Raw genomic sequence first — 23,597 nt, 5'->3', positions numbered from 1 at the left:
CTCTCACAAGATTTTAGACCTCTCTTTCTCTATTTTGTAGGATTTTAGTAAAGAAAATGTGGGAAATGAAGTCCTATTTATAAGACAAACTTTGCACAAATGAATAAGGATTAATTAATGGTAGATTTACGAGATTCCTTAGCGAGGGTAAATTTATTTTGACCATATAGAGAAGTTGTAGAAATCGTGTAGCAGAATAATTAGCGTTTGGACAAAAACCAAGAGGGGGTGAATTGGGTTCTTAATAAAAATTGTGCTTTCAAAATTTTCCCTTTTAATATAAAAAATCAATTAAAATTCTTTCCTTTATTTTAATAAACACAATAAAATAAAGATAGTAGAGAAGATAAAATTACACAAAGTATTTATACTGGTTCAGATCAAAAGACTCTACGTTTAGTTGTTAATCTCTCAAAAACGAGATTAAGTTAATCACTAAAATAAACCAAACTTACAATTAATGATAAGAAATATTATTTTTAGAAAACACCTTTCTTGAATCACACAAGAGATGAAGACACCTCCCTTGAAATCCACAAGGGATGAAAACGCCTTCCTTGAATCACACAAGGAATGAACACCTCCTTTGAATCACACAAAGGATGACTGGCTTCTCCTAGCAACAACAACAGCACTCAATCACTCAAGATCCCACTTGATGAAAGTTATCGCTCTACCCGCAATAGATTTTTCAAAGGCTTCCCATAGAGAGTTCTCAAGTACTCAGACTTCTCTTACTTTTGTATTTGATAATTAAAGCCTACCACTCTATTTATAAAAGCCTATTTAGAAATTAGTTTAAGAATATGAAAAGTTAAATCACAATTGCCATAGATAATCGATTATCATAAGTGATAATCGATTATCACATAAACTTTTCTAAAAACATTTTTCTCGCTGTGATAATATATTATCAGCCAGGATAATCTATTATCAGCAAGTGATAATCAATTATCAGCAGTGATAATCAATTATCAGCAATGATAATCAATTATCAGCAGTGATAATCGATTATCGCAGAGGCTTTTCACAAAAATCAGTTTTAACTAAGATAATCAATTATCACTAAGAATAATCGATTATTCTAGTTAGTTTTGCAAATAAATAAAATTCTCTTAGTGCTCTACTACTTGGGTTTTTCTTTTTGACTCATACTAGTTTAACTATTTTAAATAACATACACATATTAAAAGACTTAAATAACTAAACCCCTAAGTCTTCAATGTATCTCTTGATTCCAAACATTCTTTTAAGTCTTCAACATGTTTTCATGCATAATCAATAAGTCTTCCATACTTCTTCATAAGTCAATATCATCATCATCAAAACTCCTTATTGAAGGAAGATGTCCATCTTCTTCTTTTTGTCAACAGAAGCTTGGTCGAAATTCCCATAGTTGGCAACTTCATGGTAGTTGCAAGGAGACTTGTTGACTTTCTAGAAGACTTGTTCTTACTCCAAACTGTAAAATTTATATCTCTTACCACACACTCTTTTTTTTTTATAAATCCTGATGCTGAAACTAAAGCTCTATGTCTCTAGAAAATCTCTAAAAAATTTGAGTTCCATCCAACAGTTAATGAAACTGTAATCAAATTTGTACTGAAATAACTCAAAATAGGACATAAGTGACGACAGTTCAAACTACAAAAATTATTTTTCTAATCACAAACCTTTAAATCGAAATCCAAAATGATCAAAATTAAGTACTATTTCTTAAGAACTATGTAAACATATTTCATCATGATCCAATGGTTAGCGAAGCGGGAATAATATGTTTACCAAGGCAACTCAAAACTAGACAACATGTGGAGACCTAACTTTTACACTAAAGTGCGGGAATACTACTCCTTCTATACATCTCTAATTCAAAATCCCATTGTTCACAGTAAAGAACTATGTTTGAAGAATACTCTATAAAAATTGCAGCTTAATCCATTGGTTAATGAAGTCTTAATCAAAATGTTACTTAGACAACTTGAAAATAGGAAGTAGTTGACACCCAAAAAAAAAATCATTATTTACTTTATACAAAACCCTTCCTCATAATTTTTCAATTTACTTATGAAATCATAAAATTACTTCATACTACATATTTAAACATAAAATAAAGGGTGTTACACATTGCCATACCTAGTTCCTTCACACTATCAGAAGGAACTCATTTTGAAACATCAATGACTTCAACAAAGATAAAGAAGTGTGGATGTGTATTTATATATTTACAAATCACTATGATGAAAGCCAATTCAAATTATGAAAGTTGATGTGTTAAGATGGCTAGATTTACGAGTGAACTTAATAGAGATATCCATGATAAGATACAATTACATCATTATGTATCCTTAGAAGAATTAGTTCATTAAGCTATGAAAGTTGAGAATCAATTCAAAATAAAGGAAAATTTGTAAAATACTCATGGAACCACTTACTACAATGAATTGGAAGGATACAAATAAAAATAAATGAGAGAAATCCTTCCAAATTGTCTAAAGTGGTCACTCCTCATAATTAATAAGTCTAAATATTAAAAACCTTTCCTACACACTCCTTTTATTTCTCTAAAGAATAAAGAAGAATAGAATGATTATCCCTTACTTTTACCATTATACACGTTGAATATATATACATAAATCATTTTGAACAATTTCTAGACTCCTATTGGATAATTTTAGAAATAAAAAGATATAACAAATTAAAACTCAATAAATGAATAATTATAGTTAATAAAAATAATATCAGAAATTTCCTAAAATATCCCAACACTCCTTCTTAAACTGGTGAATAAGTGTTTTCCATTTCCAACTTGGATATAATTCTTTCAAAATTATTGTTGTTCAACCCTTTGGTCAATATATCCATAATTTGTTCTTGAAAAAAAAACATATGATGTGCAAATGAAGTTGTTGTCAAGCTCCTCTTCCATTAAATGTATGTCCACTTCAATACGTTTAGTTCTATCATGTTGTACTAGATTATGAGCTATGCTAATTGCAGATTATTGTCACATTTTATCTTCAAGTCGTCCAATATAACTTTAAACCACAATAGCTCACATATCCCTTATGACATTGCTTGAAATTCTTCTTCAGTACTAGACTAGCTATCACACTTTGCTTATTACTCTTCCAAGTTACCAATTTTCCAACAAGGAAAATGTAATAATCAATAGTTGGTCTTCTATCAACATTGATCCTACGTAATCAACATCAATATATGCTTCAAGATTGGCATTCTTATTTCCTCTAAACAAAATTCCTTTTCTTGGTGTCCCTTTCAAATACTGGACAATTCTAAGAGCAGATCATCAATGAGCTTCCTTTGGTTGATGCATAAACTGACTTAATAAACTCCCAACAAAAGCAATATCAGGTCTAGTGTGAGATAAATAAATAAGTCTTCCTACAAGCCTTTTATATTCTTTTTCAACAATCACACCATCCTCTTCATTCCCAACTTTATATTTGGACCAACTTGTGTGCTTACTGGTTTGCAGGCCATTTTACATGTTTCTTGCAACAAATAAGTAATATACTTTTATTGGGATATAAAAATCCCTTTCTTGGAGTGAACAACTTCAATTCCTTAGAATATTTTATTTTTTCCAAGATTTTAATTTCAAATTCTCTAACCAAATTTTGGCTCAATCTTTGTTGTTGATGTTCATCATTTTCAGTCACAATAATATCATCTATATAGACTAATAAAATGGTTACTCCCCTAAATCAAAATACTTAAGAAATAAAGTGTGGTTTCCATGACTTTGTCTATACTTAAGGCTCGTCATGACTTTGGTGAACCTCCCAAAGCATGCTCTAGGTGATTGTTTCAACCACACTACCTTTCTCATTTTGAACAATGTATTTGCCTTAATCTGTCTTGTATATCCATGTGGTACCTCCATAAGATACCTATGTAAGAATGCATTTTTCGACATCAAATTGTAGCAAATTCCATTCATCGTTTACTACCAAAGATAAAATCATTCTAACTGTGTTCATTTTTGCAACTACTACAAAAACCTTTAAGTAATCCACTCCATATGTTTGAGTGAATCTTTTTGCCACCAGTGTAGCCTTGTACCTGACAATGGTTCCATCAGCCTTGTATTTTACTGTATAAATCCACTTTCACCTAACAAATTTTTTTCCAAGTGGTAAAATGGCTAACTTCCAAGTATTATTCTTCTCCAATGCCTTCATTTACAACTCCATACAATGGTTCCATCAACCTTGTATTTTACTATATAAATCCACTATCACCTAACAATTTTTTTTCCAAGTTGTAAAATGAATAACTTTAAACTATTATTCTTCTCCAATGCCTTCATTTCCAACTCCATATTTTGTTTCTATTTTTGTAAGTTAATGCCTCGGTTTTAGGAAGATTTTGACTTATTTCGGTTTTAGGAAGATTTTGATTTACCACTATTTACCTCTCAACATGTTTAGTTTCACTAGCATTATTCTTTTGTCTTTCAAAAAATAGATTTGGAAATATAAAACCATCCACAAACTCATCATCTACCCTAAAATTCCCCTTGAAGATGAGGATGGCCAAAATTGCTAACTTGCTCATTGAAAGTGACATCCCTTGAGTTGGAAGGAGGATGAAAACACTTCTACCATTTTTTGTGTGACAGATTACCCTAAGAAAGTTCATTTAAGTGTCTTTGGATAAAGTTTTCCCTTTTGTAGTTTATGAATATGGATAAAAGAAACATAACCAAATATTTAGGAGGAAGCTTAAAAGAATGATTTATATGATAGTAAAAGAATGGAGTACCTCCATTAGACTTTTTAATTATAAAGCAGTAGAGGGTGACCTATTAATTAAATAAGTGGAAGTGAGAGTGACTTCCCCCAAAATAGTTTTGGAACATTGTTTTGAAAGAGAAGTGCTCTAGTTTGTTCTAAAATATGTCCATTTTTCCGTTCAACAACTCCATTTTGTTGGGATGTATAAACATATGATAATGAGTTTAGCTTCAAGATGTTTCCCATATGAAGCTCTGGAAGAGTGAGGCAAGAAAGCAAGGAGTAAAAGAGAGTAGAATTGGTTTGACGGTGGTGAGTAGAAGGTCTCTAAGGATAGGTTAGACCAAATCTAGAGGAAGGAGGCTAGAGGAAACCTAAGAAGAAATTGTAGCCTAAGGTGATTCACAAAGGTAAAGTCTACAGTCATCTCAACAGAGTAATTATACTACACTCATGAATGAATTTACAAGGTTTATATTCCTTTATTTATAGGAGCAAATGAGAGCTAGTGTCTCTAAAACAGAGAGGGAAAGTTTGAGCATAGAAATTGAATTTTGGAGCCAAAAGGAGACATGCCACAAGTGTGACTTGCCACATAAGCAAGTCACACCTTCCATGCTTGTAGGCGCAAAAAAGAGTATAGTAACCGTAGCTTGCTCTCCAAGCTAGTGCACTAAATTAGGGTTTACGCCCTATAAATGTGTGTCCTCTTTTCGAACCCCAACACCTTCTAGGCCCAAACTCCATTCTAGGCCAAAAACCCATTAAGGCCCAAATACATGGCCCAAAGAAAATTCTATACTATTGGGCCCAAAATTAAACTCTACTATAATATTTAAAAATATATAGTCGTAAGTTAGGTCTTCACATCCTCCTTAGCCTATGTGAACTTTAGTTTGGGCTTGTTATGCTCAGAGGAGGCCTAGTATTCTTGTATCCTTTTAGCCATAGCTTTGGTTGTAGATCCCTTGGGTACAGGTATGTCATCATCTGTTCCCTCTTGAGAAAGATTTGAGCTCAAATTTGAAGGGTCTACCTCATCATTAGTTTCACCAGCGAAAAGGAATTAAGTTAGTGACATTAAAAGTGGCCTTAACTTCATAGTCCTTTGACAACTCTAGCCTACAAGCATCTCCTTGGGGGCTAAGTTTGGACTTCCTTTGCTTAGGAAACCTATCTTTGCTTAGGTGAAGCCAAACTCAATCCCCTTCCTAAAATATGACTTCTCTCCTCCCCCTATTGTTATATCTAGCATGCCTCTCAATTTGTTGTTGTATTTGTCTTTTAACCCTCTCATGCATTTTCTTTATAAACTCATATTTAGCTACCCCTTCTTTGTGAACAAAGTCAAAAGATGTGGAAAGTGGTAGCAAATCCACTAGAGTAAGAGGACTAAAGCCATAAACAACCTCAAAAAGAGGAATTTTAGTAGTCCTATGAACTACCCTATTGTAAGCAAACATCAATATGGGGAAGGTACTTATCCCAGGTTTTGTGGTTTCCTTTCAAGATTGCACGCAGCATAGTAAAGAGAGACTTATTGACAACTTTTGTGTGCCCATCAATTTGGGAATGACATTCATAGTCTTGTCTTGACCAAAGGGTTTTCTAAAAATGAATAAGGAACTTAGAATCTCTATATGACATTATGGTGCGAGATATACCACGAAGTCTCACCATATCTCTAAAGAAGAGCGTAGCAATGTTGCTTACATAATCCACCTTGCCGGGTATAAAATGTGTCATTTTACTAAAATGGTCAACCCTTACAAAAATGAAATCACAACCCCTTTGGTTTTTTTGGGAGACCTAGAACAAAGTTCATGCTAATATCTTCCCAAATGATTGATGCAACAAATAAGGATGTATAAAGTCCATGAGGCATTGTCCTAGGCTTAGATTGTAAACATGAGATACAAGTATGACAATGTCTTTGGGAATCCTTCCTCATATAGGACCAAAAGAATTTTTATTTTAATAAGTTAAGGGTATTCTCTATCCTAAAATGGCCCATAAGCTCCCCCTCATGTATTTATTGGATTAGGAGCTTTCTTTGTGAACCTTAAGGAATTCAAATTTTTCCTCTTTAAACAAATACACATCACTCACATAAAAGCTCACTTGACACTCAACATAGGTGGACAAAAACTAAGAATCTTGGGCATACATTTTAGGAATGTGATCAAATCCAAAACTTGGACTCCCAATTTTAAAATCAAGGTGTGACTCATAGGCAAGGCATCAACCACCACATTACTTTTACCTTGTATTTAATCACATAGGAAATTTTTTTCAAGAATTCTATCTAGTTAGCATACCTTTTATTTAGCTTATGTTAGCCCTTCAAGTATTTAAGCAACTCCTAGTCACTATGAGTGACAAACTCCTTGGACACTAGATAGTGTTCCCATGTTTGACAGGCTCTAACTAAGACATATAACTCTTTGTCATAGGTGGTGGTGGAGCTCTTGGTGCGGAATGGATGAAAGCTCCATGAAGTAGACGTGATCCATGGAAAGGAGTGGAAGCAAGCATTTAAGGCTCTTACTAAGCATTGGTTCGAACTATGGTGTTTGAAGGTTTAGCTTAAGAGAAATCTAGGGAAAGGTGGCTAGAGGAGATGATTCAATCCTCTAGCAAAGGAGACTCTCAAATGTAATAGGGTGGAGTACTCTCAATACTATGCTTCTATTGCAAAATTCAAGAGTGATTACAATAACCTAAAACTTAGGCTTTTATATGAAAGCAAATACACATAAGCACTCTTAACCCTTAGATGAGAATGTGATTCAATCTTGGTCATGAAAGATGGCTTGGAGAAGGAGGAAGGCTCACGACCATTGGATGATGGCTTGGAAAAGGAGGAAACATTCCTAACCCTTAGATGCATTGGATCCATGAGGTGTAGGAAGGAGTGTTGACTTCCACTTAGTCCACCTTGGACTTTTGATAGCTCATGGCCAAATCTCCTATTGGGCTTAGTCAAGCCCAATTTTAGCAATTCAACTACACATTATTTGACTTATTATTCTAGAAAATAAAGCCTAAACAATGGACCAATCTTATTGCTATTCTACTGCTTTTTGATATACCTCTTCAAGTTTTCACATCTTCTTTGGCCCATGTGAAGAGTGTGAGAAGTCCATGTGGATTTGGGCATCTTGGATGAAACCTAATTGGATCTTTTTGAGCATGCCCCTTGTTATTAGGCCTCTTGATGGGCTTGGGTTTGAAGGTGTACCTTGTCTTAATGTTGGGCTTATTGGGGTCACATCAGGTGGGGTAGTTGAGGGAGGCACCATTGTAAGACCCGTAGAATTTAATTAATTAAATAATTAATTAATTAATAAATACGGGAGGGGTAATAATTTATGACATTAAATTATGGTTGGTATGACGTGGAAAAGTGCTAGCTCATGTGGTTGAGAGCACTTTGATTGTGCGAAAGGACTTGGGTTCGAGTCCTATGTATGGTAACTTTTGATGTTATGGTTTTGTTATTTAAATTTATGAAAATATGTTCTTCCATATTATGATAATTGAATTGTGATTTCTAACAGGAAATATGAATTGGCATGATGGTTTGATATTGATTTGGCAATTGCATGGTTATGGGTTCAAGCTTTGGAGAACTCACATTAATTTTTATATTTTTGGGCATTTTTGGGTTTGACTTGAATATGAAAGGGTTAGGAAGAAGCCCTAGTGGTAAGGCAGCCGAGAGGTGGCTGGAAAGGAGCCATAATGGTGTGGTAAATGATAATAAACTCTATTCAATAAGTAAATTTCGTTTTAAAGTATTAGCATAGTTTTAGGGCACCTTTAAAAGGTTCTAGAGAGGTAGAAAGAAGGGTTTTGCAATCTGGAAATCTGACTTACATAGAGAGCACGGAAATTCTGGAAACTTGTGAGGTTTGGGAGAGATTGAGAGGCTGAAAAGAGAGGAACCAAGGAGGGCTAGTGGGCAAAGGAGAACTATTCAAGTTTCAAGGGTTTAAGCCTAAGAGGAGAACCTGCTTCTTTGCATGTTATAATTTATTTTGTATGCAAGTATGAAACATTGGATGTGTATTTTGATAAATTTAATGAGTTTTCACGTTTCTGGGAAAATTTCCAAAAACCGCCTGGCGGGCTGCTCATAGTCGCCAGGCGGCACATGTCATTTTACTACATTTTCTGGGTTCCGTGAGGAACCGCCTGGTGGTGAATCCTTATACCGCCAGGCGCTACAAACCTGTAATCCAATTTCTGGGTTCTAAGATACACTGCCTGGCGGTCATGCACACCCGTCAGGCGACGCGAGTAGAATTGGCTCGATTTTGAGGTTTAGTGTGATCTGGAGTGATTTTGATCGGATGGAAATCAAGGGTTAGTGATTTAGAGATGAAATAGAGTCATAATCGATTGAAAACCAGTACAAGTGATAGGTGAAATTCAATGGAACAATGATCAAGTGTTTAGGGTTGAACAATTGGGGTTTTGATGTCGTGAGTGTGCTGGTGATTGAAATGCTTGGAAAAGTTCCTAAGGAATGTGTGTGTGGACTGCGAGAAATATAATATATAGGTGAGATTGTGCGAGTAGGGATGGAGATTAATCTGGAATGAGAAACAGGGAAAAGTTGGGGCTGCGCAGGTGTGGAGATTCTGGAAATTTACCAGAAGGCTGATGCACCGCCTGGCGGCACAAGGCTTGCCGCTAGGCGCCAGCGTAGTGTTGGCGTTTATACCTGGTTGCGGGGGGGGAGGGGGTAATTCTGTTGTGGAGGTTTTTGATGGGCAATGTATTGTGGAAAACATAATTGGGATTGGTAGTGGATAGTTAGAGAAGGAGGGATGGATTGGGAGGTGCGTTCAGGTGAGTACATTTAATGTAATTTTTATTGAGGCTTAGTAATGATATATCAGAAATTGACGATTGGATCAAGAAAGAGTATGACCAGGTGGAAAATCAGTTCAGGGGATAAAGATGGCATTTAAAATAGATTGGGAATGATTGCTATGTAAATTGTTTTGATATTGAGAATTCCACACTTTGACAAGCTAAAGTATGGTGTAATACGAAACTGGATTTGGGATAATCACGAGTGTGACTCTGGTGTTGAGGCAATGGTGACATTAAGAAATAGGCACTGGGAGCACTTTGGTATTATGCATCAACGAATGGGGTTACTTAAGCAAACAAATTTTGAAGAACTTAGATAGTTGAATCTAAATGGAAGTTCAAACTGTGAGAAATAAGTTAACCACTAAAGGGTGAAGGTAATAGAATTAAGAGAAAATTTTGTAGGGAGGTACGATAATTAAATCATAGCGTAATCTGGTCGGGTGGACTGTATAATAGTACCATTTAGGTCGCTGATGCAGCGCTTGGCGACGTAGTAGCACCCACCAGGCGATAGCAAGGGGACAAAGGGGTTCTGGCGCAGGTGGCGCCTGACGGAAGGGAAGGTCCCGCCAGGCGATAGCGGCGGAAACAGTGAACCACTGGAGCACGTCCGCCTGGCGGTGGGGACTGCCCCGCCGGGCGGTGACTGCGGGGTTTGAGGGTTTTGAGGCGCTTGGCGCCTGGCGGTACGTGTCCCCCGCTAGGCGATTTAGCTGCTGTAAGTCCTAGTTGTTGGACTTTGTAGGGTGTTCTACAAGGCTTCTGGTAGTGCTTTGGAGGTGAGATTGCTGGAATTCCTTGAGTCGTGGCTCGGAACGTATCCCTTGAGTTGTGGCTCGGGATAGGGGCTAAGCACGTGGTATTCCTTGAGTTGTGGCTCGGAATAGCATCTCTTGAGTTGTGGCTCGAGATGGCGGATGAACACGAGAAACCCTAGAGTTGTGGCTCGGGTTGGCGAGTGTTGCCGGTATGAGTGTGCTGGTTGTGGCCAGTACGGATGGGTCCAGAGAGATTGCCCTCCTCAGTTGTTGGCTGACGAGTTTGGTAGTCTTGGGACGATACGGACTATGTTCGTATACGGGAACTCTACCTGGCGTTGCGGTGTATGATCCGTAGCATGTTTTCCCGCACGTGCTTTATCGGTTGTGGCCGATAGGTATGGCAGCAAGTCACCTTGAAGTAATCATCAGACGATGTAGAACACGAATAACCGTATTGGGGATCAGATTGCGGAAATAAAAATATAGGACAATGTGGAAAGTTAAGTTAAGTGTTGTTATGTGTATGTATACTGATTTTTATATATATATATATATATATATATATATGTTTATAGCTTTGTATATATATGTGATTTATCTGCTAAGCTCACCCTATCTGCGTGTGTGTGGCGATGATCGTGTACGCGGTACACGGGAGCAGATATTGGTGATGCAGGTGGCTCTGGTGCAGCTTAGTCGCGGAGAGGGGATTGACTTGGGGAACTTTTACTTGTATTACTTTGTTTTAGAATCATTTGTAAACCCGGATGGGTGACTTAATAACATTGTGGTTTTAATTATGTAATGGACGTTCTAAAATTTATCTGCTCATTTAATAAAGTTTTAAATTTTCCCGCGTTTTGGGAAAATGAGGTATTATTAATCGCGCTGTCTTATTTATTCCATTTAATTATTTATAAATCCGTAATATCCTGACGGGATGTTACAACCATGAAGTTTTTTACTAAAATAAACAATTGGATGAACTCCTTGCAACAACATTGCACCTATGCCCACACTTGATGCATCACATTCTAGCTCAAAATTTTTAGAAAAGTTTGGTAATGCTAAAATGGGGACATTGGTGAGTTTTTCTTTGAGTTGCTGAAAAGAAGACTCTTATTTTTCCTCCCAACTAAAAATACATAATTTTTTACTAACTCATATAAGGATGAAGCTAAACTAAAAAAGCTAGGAAAATACCTCCTATAAAAGTACAAACTTGTTAGCTCATGGAACCTCCTATTCTCTCCTACATTTTTAAGAGTATGCAACTCCTGAATGACCTTTATTTTCTTAAGATATACATGAACCCCATAAGACCTTTATTTTCTTAAGATATACATGAACCCGTAAGAAAATGACACTATAGTTACCATATTCAAATTTGTTTGTGACTAGCTTCCCATTACTTTTAGCATTGATACAACCTACAATAATGTTTTAAATTGCTTTTTATACTTTAATTTATCTCAAAATTTTCCACTTTAGAAAACTTAGAAAATATATTTTATGAAATAAAACTCTGAATTTATTTAGTTTTTATTTAAATACGTATGAAAATGAAAATTATATTTTAGCGATTTGAATGACAGTAATTTTAGGATATAAGGAAAAAACCACTTTATTATAATATTATAGCATCATAATAAAAAAATGAATCTTATTCCATTAATAAGATTATATTCTAAACCAAATAATTGAGAAAGATAGTGTTTAAATAGAAAGTAAAAAATTTAAAATGCTCAGTCATTGGTTTGTCCGCACTTAAGTTTTGTTTGGTAATAGGTAGAGAAAAACTCACTTTGGCCCATTAATACGGCGTTGGCCATTTATTTTTTTTTTCCGCATTAAAGTTAGTAAGAAATTATTAGACAGTTTCTTTTTCTACCTCCATGACTTTCTTCTTACACCCCTATTAAATAAATTTCCCATTTTACTTTTTTCTAATTACATAATCTGAAAATAAAATTGGACTTTTAAATTGTACAGTCCAAAAGTTAAAAATAATTTTAGATTCTGAAATCTGGAAGTCACTTTTTACTTAAAAAAGAATTTTGCATCGCTTGATCTGATAATTAAAAATTACAAATAGAAAGTCAAATGGCTTTTGGATTATGTAATTTAGATGTTATTCTTTTAAGAAAAACTTTTAAATTGTATAATCTGAAAGTATTTTTAATTTTTAGGTTTTACATTTAAAAATGGATAAAATAGAAAGTTTTTTTTGAATGAGAGTGAAAAAAGAAACATATGATGATGCCCAAAGAAACTGCAAAATTATTCAAATGTTGAGGGTAAAGCTTAGCTAGGTTTCCCTCCCATACTTCTGTTGGAGAAACGATGCACCCTTTTATTAGTAGGAGGACAAAAATATCTTTAGGGATAAAATCTGCTATCAATAATAATAATAATAAATAGATGTCGGTTGTTATAGATGAGTTAAAATGAAAATCATATTACCTATATTGGCAAATATTATTACTTGTAGTTGTATAGTGGATATTAATTACTAATAAAAAATTAAAATTTAATTTTTATTATAGTTTATATTATCTTTATAATTTTATTTAGATTTTACTTTAAATGATTATAAATTATTATTTTTTAAATGTTTTGGAGTATTTATAAATTCCCTCAAATTTTAAAAAATTGAGAAGTATTTTTTTAATCTGTATCATGTGAATAACGAGATAAATAACATATCGAATTTTTTGTTTAAGATTGGATAGGGGTAGACAATATTCAGAATCTGCACAATTTTTGGCTTGAAGGGTAATCATGAATAAGGTGCCTACAAGGATAAATCTGAGAAGGAGAGAAGTACAATTAACTGATATTTCCTGTGTATTTTTTGAGTTAGAAGAAGAGACTAATACACACTTATTCCTCACTTGCAATGTAACAAAAAAGATTTAGAACATGTGTAATAGGTGGGTGGAAGTGAGAACGGTGCATCATAATCAAATTAAAGCTCATTTCCAACAATTTGATATGTTCACCCACCCTTAATAGTAAGGGAAATAAGTTATGGAAGGGTGTTTGGATTTCAATTATAAGGAACATAGGGGGTCACAGGAACAAAATAGTGTTTTAGGCAAGGAAAAGTAGATGTAGAAGAAATATTTACCATGACACAATTAAATGCTTGGGCTTGGATAAAGTATAAAATTGGTAAGGTTGATTTCTCTTATTCAAATTGGATTCTTTGACCAATTCAGTGCCTCCACTCTATTACTTAGAAACATAATCACAATCATAAATAGGTGACTAGGTAGGGACCACAAATGCCTATGAGGAAGCAAGAAATAGATTCAGGTGCTTTGTCTCTTCTCAAGACATCCTAACCATGTCAGACTTTTAGTTTGGTGCTTGTTTCGTCTGTGCATAAAATCAAGGAATATTTGTCTCATGCAACCCTTATCATATTTAAAGGCAACTTGAAAATATCAAAATCAAATGTAGAACACTAAATGGATATCAAGGATTGAATAATATATTATGGATTTGTTAGAGTATGATGTTTGACTACAAACCCAAACTTTGAACCTGATGTAACTTTGTAGTCACTCTATATAAATGTTTGAAGGGAGAGTTAGCTGAATTTTGTTAAGTTTAAATATATGATATTTACAATAGATAAATGTTTTTATAATAGGAAAACACAGTAAAAAAACTCTATAATTTTTTATATTAATATATATATATATATATATATATATATATATATATATATATATATATATGTAATTCTTTACTAAAAAAAATGGTAGATAGATGTGATGATCATAGGAAGAAATATTTTTCCATATCAAAGAAATATATAAAAATGAATTAACTTATCCTTCATAAATTTTGAAAAATCTTGGAATCAAATCATATTTTGAAAAAAGATATTTGTTTTTAACTTGTGGCCTAATTATTTTGTAGGTTTGATGGAGTGATAGAGGGAGAAGAGAGTGGGTGTTGGTGTGGGGGATTTAATGTAGGTAAATAAATGTAAAGAAGGTAAAAAGGATCGTTGAAGTAGTGGGGAGAGCAGTGCAGGGTAGGTGTCAGTTGGCACCGCAGGAGAACAGAAGAAGAAGAAGAAGAGAAACAGCGCGGTTGTTTTGTTTGGAATTAGGTTTTTGTTTGTGTCCCTGAATGAGTGTAATAGAGATAGGAATAGAAATTGGAAAAGAAAGAGAAAGAGAAAGAGATATCGATAGTTGAGGAGGTGAGGGAGGAGAAAGGGAAAGGGAATGGATCAATCGTTCCTGGTAATGCTGTCAAATCTGCTTCACCTCCACAACTCCCTCGACCCAACAACCTCCCTCCTCTCCGACTCACTCTCCTCAACCACCGCCAACCCCTCCTCCCTCCTCCACTCCTCCTCCATCGCCCCCCTCCTCTTCTTCACAATCGCATCCGTCCTCTCCTACGTCGCCTCCACGCGCCCCTCCTCCTCCCCTCCCAACCCCAACGCCGCCGCCACCACCACCACCAACAACAACCCCAACACCCACGCCAACAACAACGCCTCCTCCGACTACTCCGTCTCCGCCTTCCGCGCGCTCTCCACGGAACACATCTGGTCCCTCGAAGCCCCTCTCCGCGACGCCCACTGGCGCTCCCTCTACGGCCTCTCCTACCCCGTCTTCACAACCGTCGTCGACAAGCTCAAGCCCCACATCGCCCTCTCCAACCTCTCCCTACCCTCCGACTACGCCGTTGCCATGGTCCTCTCCCGCCTCGCCCACGGCCTCTCTGCCAAAACCCTCGCCGCCCGCTACTCCCTCGATCCCTACCTCGTCTCCAAAATCACCAACATGGTCACGCGCCTCCTCGCTACCAAGCTCTACCCCGAGTTCATCAAAATACCCGTTGGCCGCCGCCGCCTCCTCGAGACCACCCAGGCCTTCGAGGAACTCACATCCCTCCCCAACATGTGCGGCGCCATCGACACCACCCCCGTCCACCTCCGCTCCACCCCCAACAGCAACCCTAACCTCAACCCCTACCGCTGCCGCTACGGCTACCCCTCTTTACTCCTCCAGGTGGTCTCTGACCACAAGAAGATCTTCTGGGACGTCTGCGTCAAGGCCCCCGGCGGCACCGACGATGCCACCCACTTCCGCGACAGCCTTCTCTACCACAGGCTTACCTCCGGCGACGTCGTCTGGGACAAGGTCATTAGCGTTCGCGGCCACCACGTGAGGCCTTACGTGGTCGGCGATTGGTGCTTCCCTCTGCTGCCCTTTCTCCTCACCCCGTTCTCCCCCAGCGGGATGGGCACCCCTGCGCAGAACCTGTTTGATGGAATGCTCATGAAGGGAAGGTCCGTGGTGGTGGAGGCCATTGCCCTTCTGAAGGGGAGGTGGAAGATTCTTCAGGATTTGAACACCGGTGTCCATCACGCCCCCCAAACCATCGTTGCCTGTTGCGTGTTGCACAACCTCTGCCAGATTGCAAGGGAGCCCGAACCCGAGCTGTGGAAGGAGCCCGACGAGAGTGGACCCCCTCCCAGGGTCATGGACAGTGAGAAGTCCTTTCATTACTATGGGGAAAAATTGAGGCAAGCGCTTGCTGATGATCTGCACCACAAGCTTTCCTCAAGATAGTACTTCCTTAATCTCTTTGCCCCTTTTTTACTATTATAACTGTCAACTGCCTCGCAAGCAAGACAGCAACCTCATTGTGTGTTTTATGAGAAGAAGTGTGTTTTTAGATTTAGTTTTTATTAACTTCTGAGCTTGTTGTCGTTCATAACCGGGTGTAGAAGTAGAATACATAATGATAAGTTAGATTGGTGACACTCTCAAAGTGTGATGGCTGCCTCTCGTCTTGTGAATGCGGAGGACAGAACTACTAACATTATTTTCTATTCGTATATGAAATGTTCATGTTTAAGACTAGTTTCAACTCTGATACCATTGTCTCCCTTCATTTGCTTTCGACGTTTACATCCTTTCTTCCTTCTTCAATGTTAAAACATGCTTCCTTTTGATGCTTTTAGAGAGATTCGATAGGTCCTTAGTTCTTTCTTTGATTTTGTGCTGGTTAGGTGTTTAATCTGAACCTATTCAATGGAATTTGTTAGTAGCAAGTCCATCACCAAGAGACTCTGATAATAATATGTTGCCGCTTCGGTCTAGCTGCATGATGTTTGAAATTAATGAATATATTCTGCATGATGTTTGAAATTAATGAATATATTCGGTCTAGCTGCATGATGTTTGAAATTAATGAATATATTAGATACCGTGTGTCTGGTAATGTGTCTGGAAGTAAAAGTTTACTTCAAATCAACAATAACAATTGATGCAAAAGATACAAGTTGTATTTTTCATAGTGTTGTGGAAAATCATAGCATCGGTGATGACCAACTACAAACTTAAAGTAATAGATAGTTCAGAACAAATTTTTCATAGTGTTGTGGAAAATCATAGCATCGGTGATGACCAACTACAAACTTAAAGTAATAGATAGTTCAGAACAAAGATAACCCAAACTGTTTGTAACACTGCATGTAAAAGTAATGCCTGAGAAAACTTGAAACCAACGAATTACATCTTCTGAAATGAAATATGACAAGAATGAATTCAAATTCATCGTTCTACATTTTCATAAAAAGGCAAATGTTTCTGTTGAGTTGATTCAGTTTAGTAATGAACGAAAATGCACATTTTAATATACCCTCATTACATGAACGTCGGAAAGGCAGAAACTACATACTTGTCGGAACTACATACTTGTGAATGTACACAGAAAGGCAAACTACATACTTGTGAATGTACACAGAAAGGCAAACTACATACTTGTCGTAACTACATTCAGCAGAAACTACATACTTGTCGGAACTACATACGTGTGAATGTACACAGAAAGGCAAACTACATACTTGTCGTAACTACATACTTGTGAATGTACACACGTAAAGGCAGAAATTATATACTTGTGAATGCACATACGGTAAGTAACACAAATACCAAAGCAAAATATTGAAAACTGAACAAAAATTGATAGATACGAGACGACTGACTCAGCTACTATTAAGACCACGCTTATCGGAATGTGCATCATGGTGGACATTTTTCACACTTTCCAAACATTTAGAGTCGCTCAGCCGCAACAGCTTCCAATAATTTTAGTTTCTCAAACAGCTAAAATCCCCTACAATATGCTACTAGGAAAGTAACTGATTCATAGAATGTAAATGTAAGGTAACACTAATACAACATCTAAAATTAAGATGAAATTTTCAGACTCACAAACTTATGGTTATACAAAAGCATTCATTAATACAGGTGACAGGAAATTATTACCACCCATTGAGACAAAGACAAAGTTAATCTAATTCTACAATTCATATATTAATTCTTAGGCCAACGATCTGTAGACTATTTTACAGTTTGAGCTCCTTCAAAAAGAATCAGAGTTGCATTTCATTATGAACCTGTACTTTTTTAAATGGGTGCTAGCAAGGGCTTCAGATAAGAAGACAACAATGAGTTCCGGCGCCAACTAAACACAAATCCAAATATGGTCGAGTCAAGCCACACAAGGCTCTTCTGCTTTAAATTTTATTGAACCTTGGCAAGGCTTCGGCTAGATACACCGTGTAATAATTTGACAAACCCAAGAAAGCTTAACTTTCCATCTGTGTGACGTATCCAATCGTGAAGAACAACATGAACGGGGATAGAGGGGCCAAGTCCAAGTTCCTAAACAATATTTTGAAGAAATATGATGGGGATTAGGCATATATACTCAGTAATTTTAAAATTTTCAATGATTCCCTATGACTAACAAGAGTCACATCAGTACATTCTTGACAGATCCAGCAGTAATCAGTAACAAATAACTACAGATTCTTTAGATGCATATAAACAAAGTGGCAGATAGAAAGTGCACATGCATTAAATTATGCAAAGTGATGCCATCAGATGTAGTTACTCAATTATTTTTGGAAGTCCTTTGTTAGATTTGGTTGGAGGGCCGTGCATGAATTTTGAAGGGTGTCTTTAGTCTCTTCACCTATTATGGGAAAGGGTGGTGCTTTATGGCCAAGCATCTTTATGGCTCAAAGCCTTGCCATACATCTACTTTTTGGGTTCTTTAGTTTCTTAACTTTCCCTACTGTCTGTGGAGAGGATTCCTTATCCTCCATTAGTTCCACTTTCTGTTCTTTCCTAATAAATTTTCTGCAACTACCTCCTCCATCTGTTTTTGTTTCCTATGTAACTACCCCTGCCAGTAGTTCTTTTCTTTCTTTACTTTTCCTACGGTCTATGGAAGATTCCTTATCCTCCTTAAGTTGAACTTTCTGTTCATCCTAATAAATTTTGTAACTGCCCCTTCACCTCTTGAAAAAAGAAGGGTTACTACCTACATCAATTACAAGCACACACATATAAATCAGTTCTAGTGGAAATAACTGTAAATGCAGCTTTGAGAATAATGCTAATAGTCTAAGAGTGAAGTGATCTTTTCTAAACATACTGAAGCAAGCTCTTCAATGACAATAGCCCTGTTTCCATCTTTGTCAAAGAGCTCATAGGCACAGCGAGCATGTTGTTCCCAACGATCAAGAGCTTCAAGTTGATGCACACTTAATGCAGCTGCACAGAATTCTTCAAAATCCATCCTTCTATATTGTAATGAATTCAGCTGTCATAAAAAGAGAAATACAAATGTAATAGAGAAACAAATCAAATTAAGGGATATATCTATATACACAGAGCACGGTAGTTTTGGTAGTTTTGTTTTACCGAGGAAAGAAAGTCAGGGATGCGAGACTCTTTCATGGCATCTGTTGCATATTTCATCAAGGCCTGCTCAGAAATATATGAATTAGAAAAGCATGTGGAATCTAACATCGATAAATTTCATACACATCGCATGATGACTAACCTTGTTAACATTCTCTAAAGATATGCTTCCATTTTTACTTGGTTCTAGCAGTGAAAATTGCTCCCTCAGATAATAGAGTTCATCTGCAGTCAGTGTTTTTGACAAGGCCTGTGAAAGAGACAAATAAAATTAATTAGTCAATTACAAAAGAAAACTAAATTGCACACACTTGTGGTCAGAAGGACGGACCCTTAAGGCAGCCTTGCGTAATGATGATGATCTCATATATGTCTTCATGAGCTTAAATATTAAAATATCAAGTGGAACTTTTACGTTGTTGTAATTCCGTATCCAAGGATGACCTGCAAGCAAAAGATTATTGGTGGCAGCTTGAAAAATATCTTACGAGACGTGAATGATGTTGTTATAGGTAAAAAAAACTGACTTAGAGCCTGAGCAGCAGATATCCGCTTCCGTGGGTCCTTGTTCAATAAGCGTTTGACAAAATCCTTTGCTTCTAAAGATAAAGATGGCCACGGTGTTTCATCAAAGCTAGGATCAGCTTTCAGAACTGCCCTGAAAATACCAGACTCTGTTCGAGCCCAAAATGGACGACTACCACATAAAAGAATATATGCTATCACGCCTATACTCCACACATCAGCCTCTGTGCTATAAGATCTATGGAGAACTTCAGGGGCCACATAGTATGCACTTCCAACAATATCATTAAGCCTTTCATCTGTAAGACGCAATTCAAGAAACAAGATCATATTCCCACACTCTCATGATGTAAAGGATACTACTACCAACTACCAGGTAAGGACTAGTAAAGGAAGACCTGGTCTCACAAAATCTGATAACCCAAAGTCTATGGCTTTCAACTCAGAACTTTCATCCTTTTTAGTGTACAAAAAATTCTGAAAACAAAAAAGCAAGGAGGTTAGATAATATTCCAAGTTGAAATTCATATTCAATGAGTAAATCTAACCTTCAATATATATATATAGAAAAGAATTTCTTTATGGAATTTTCTTTGCTATTATTTATGGTTGACTTTGTTTCCTAACCATCAAAGTGACTGAACTATAGCTAGGATTCCTCGTGTAGATAAGTTAATGAGCTTTATCAAACATTTTACCTGTGAGACAAGAATGAGGGGCTTCTTTGGGGAAGGGGTGTAAAATTCAGTTACAAATGGGTAATCCACCCATGCCCAACTAACCATTTCCATGCCTAGCTAGTGTTAGGTGAGTCTGGAAATATAGCAGATTCAGAGGCTTTAACCATATGCTCACCTCTGGCTTAAGATCTCGGTGCACAACACCCTGAAGATGACAAAATGCAACAACATTTAGTATCTGCACCATTACAGCCTTTGCATCATCTTCTGAGTATTTCCCTCCCCTAAAGAAGAAATAAACCATGTAGTTAGTTAGTTAGTGGCAAGGCGCAATTCCAAAGGTCAATTTTCTTATCAGTATAGAATGTAAAGCAGGTGTGTTAAATGAAATTACCTTGATAATATCATATCTAAGAGCTCCCCCCCTTCACATAACCTGAATTGTCAATAAGATCCAGCTGGTTACAAAAACAGTATAAAGCAAAAAAGAAAAATCAACGAGAAATAGGTACTCTATAAACAAAAATATGATAACCTAAGCCATAGTGCAGGTGTCACTAAAAAGGTTGTATCATATATTGTTATGATAAGATATTTTATTTGAGCTAAAAGAAAAGTTATTGTTAAACTTCACTAGGATGGCCAGGGAGCACTACAGCTACAATATAGCTTTGAAGAGAAACAGAAACAAACATCGCAAACTTACTCCATTACAATGTACACATTATCTTGGTCTTCAAACGCATCATAGAACTGTATCAAATTGCTGTGACCATTCAAAGCTCGCAATATTTTCACCTCCCTTCTCACATCTTCAATAGCAATTGCTGTTGTCATCTGGCAAAAAAAGGGGTGATGAGTCTTAATTCCTTCTATACAAACCATCAAAAATGACATAAAACCTCGAGTTTTCTCCAGTAAACTACCCGAACTATTTGGAACTCAACGACAATCTCAGAACTGCTGAGTGTTCCAAGTGATGCACCAAATGTAAAGCAGAAGGGCATATGATGATTAAGATTAGGATTGAACATAAAAAAAGTTAACCTTTGATTTCGGTATGACCTTAACAGCCACTTGTTGACCCTTAAGCTCACCCTTCTTGAACCTAGCAGAACAAGTATACCCAAAATGCCCTCGACCCACTTCTTCACCAACTTCCAACCTACTCGTGAACTCCTTGGAGAACCCAAACCTCTTATCCAAATCCGCCGCAGCTCCACCACCATCCTCCCCCTCCTCCGATATCGCAGCAGCCGCCGCCTTTTTTCCCTGTCGCCGCGCCAGCACAGCTCTTATGTGCTTAGCCGGCGAAGGCGGAGGGAAGGGCTTCCGGAAGAACCTCCTCGGCGTGGAGGCCGCGCTCCTGCTCCCTCCCGCCGGCGCCGGAGACTTCTTCAGGAAGCGCGCGGGGCTCGGGCTGTAGAACGGGAAGAACGGAGACTGTTTCCCGGCGGCGACGTCATCTTTCCGGCGGTGGTTCTCGGCGGCGGCGGGACTAAGTGGGGCTTTCGGGATTTGCGAAGGGTCGGCCTCGGCTTCCGCTTCGCGAAGCGCGTAAGGGTTCGCCTTCTGCGGCTTCGATGTGCAAACTCCCATCACTGGAAGATCACAGAAGCTGCGAGCTACTCAATCATTGGTCACGCCATTGCGGAAAAGATTCTTCTGGGTCTTGTTGTTTTCTGCGAAAGATTCGAACTTTGCAGAGGGTTTTAAAGAGGGCGGAGGTGGATTTGTGGGGGCAGTGTAAGAAGAAGAAGATGAAGAAGAAAAAGAAGAAGAAGGAGAAGGAGGTTGATTTCACGCGACACGTGGCATGCACGTGAGTATTGGGTTTTGGGTGTTCATTGAATTGGGAAGTAAAGAGAGAAGGGAAGGTCTGAAATTGAATTAACGAGGAAGAGGATGATAATGAGAAGAGTGATGATATGCTTAGGTGAGAAGATGGCGAAGGGGGGTTGTATTCTATTGTTTCTTGCCACAGGTTTGGCTACATATTGTTCCCCCTTTTGACTCATCACCAACAATGCCGTACCAAGAGAAATATACCATTATTATAGCAACAAAGAAAATTTTTATCTTTTAATCAATTATTTGTTACTGTCACATGAACGAGGCAACACTGCAAAAACTCATCAACAAATTAAAAATAAATAGGACCATTTATCGTTTAAAAAATCTTTATTTGTTCATACCACTTGTTATTCCGTTGAAGTAAAGTCGAATTCAAGAGCTTTAATATATTCTTGACTTCATTAACCACTTTTTGTAAATAGTTTGGGCATGCTTCTTCCCTCTTTGTTTGGCTTAAACAAGAAATGAAGCCAAATATGGTATTCCCTTTCCAACTGTGAAATGAACAACAGCGACGGTTTGAGATCACTTTGTTAGACGAGACACGTAAATAAGCAACACCCAAATTACACGTATCAGCTTTTGAAAACATCTTTTACTCAGAAAGAAAATATTGTGTCAAAAAAGTCTCACCTATGCTCTGTCTGCTGGAGTAACACAGCTTGCGCATACTGATACGAAAATTGAATGCAGTTTGAATTGAAGTGTATAATATAATATTATATGATGTTAAAGGATTTGTTTGGGTTGATTAAGTTGAAATTTGTTAATATTTTATGTGATGAATAGGGTCTGAGATCTGTTCTCTTATCTTGGGACTCAGATACGGATCTGGTACATGGAAGTAACTTGATTTGGCAGTAGCATATGATTTGTTGTTCACATGCAAACGCTGGATTTAACAATGCACGTAAGACAATTTTATAAATTTCCCTGACCAACACGACTTGGAGGTTCTCACCCATGTGAGGGCCAACTTCTAAATAAATTGCAGGGAGTGATTAGTAAGCAATCCCTTCCATCCTTTTTCTTTACTTATTCTAAATGCAGTTACCATTGTGCTTGCTTTTAATTGTTCTCTATGTTATTCAATGGGTTTAGTCACCATTCATGCTGCCTGCTTTTATCTTTTGTTTTAGAAAGCTAGTTTTCAAAGTTATTTATATTTGTTAATGATATTTTAAATTCAATTTACAGAAGCTAAGTGGAAGTGTAAATAAAATATGATTAGATCGGGAGAGAATTTAAGAGAGAGTGGTTGGAGGGATTTGAAGGAATGAAGAAGGATTTGTTAATGATTCCATGAATGTCATAATTAAAAAAATATATTAAAAGATAAAAGATTACTCTTTTGTCCCTGTAGTAAAAATAAGTGAAAAT

At 37.0% G+C, this 23,597-nt stretch overlaps 2 protein-coding genes across 2 annotated transcripts; one reads left to right on the top strand and one right to left on the bottom strand.

Annotated features, from left to right (window-relative positions):
* The first annotated feature begins 14,383 nt into the window (after positions 1 to 14,383).
* LOC114179043 (protein ALP1-like) lies at positions 14,384 to 16,331 on the top strand. The gene has a single exon (XM_028065239.1). It carries the CDS (start codon positions 14,650 to 14,652, stop codon positions 16,006 to 16,008), a length of 1,359 nt encoding a protein of 452 aa, XP_027921040.1. The 5' UTR covers positions 14,384 to 14,649; the 3' UTR covers positions 16,009 to 16,331.
* A 1,404-nt stretch (positions 16,332 to 17,735) lies between these two features.
* On the bottom strand, positions 17,736 to 21,962 carry LOC114179042 (CDPK-related kinase 5-like). Its single transcript, XM_028065238.1, has 11 exons — positions 21,411 to 21,962; positions 21,070 to 21,200; positions 20,758 to 20,799; positions 20,539 to 20,647; positions 20,082 to 20,160; positions 19,686 to 19,982; positions 19,490 to 19,602; positions 19,301 to 19,408; positions 19,159 to 19,221; positions 18,890 to 19,057; positions 17,736 to 18,111 (listed from the first exon to the last, which is right to left on the bottom strand). Exons 1-11 carry the CDS (start codon positions 21,960 to 21,962, stop codon positions 17,971 to 17,973), a joined length of 1,803 nt encoding a protein of 600 aa, XP_027921039.1. The 3' UTR covers positions 17,736 to 17,970.
* Positions 21,963 to 23,597: the final 1,635 nt, after the last annotated feature.

Source organism: Vigna unguiculata, chromosome 3 (assembly GCF_004118075.2).
Source record: "Vigna unguiculata cultivar IT97K-499-35 chromosome 3, ASM411807v1, whole genome shotgun sequence".
NCBI lineage: Eukaryota > Viridiplantae > Streptophyta > Magnoliopsida > Fabales > Fabaceae > Vigna > Vigna unguiculata.
This window is presented reverse-complemented; position numbering and strand designations above follow the sequence as displayed.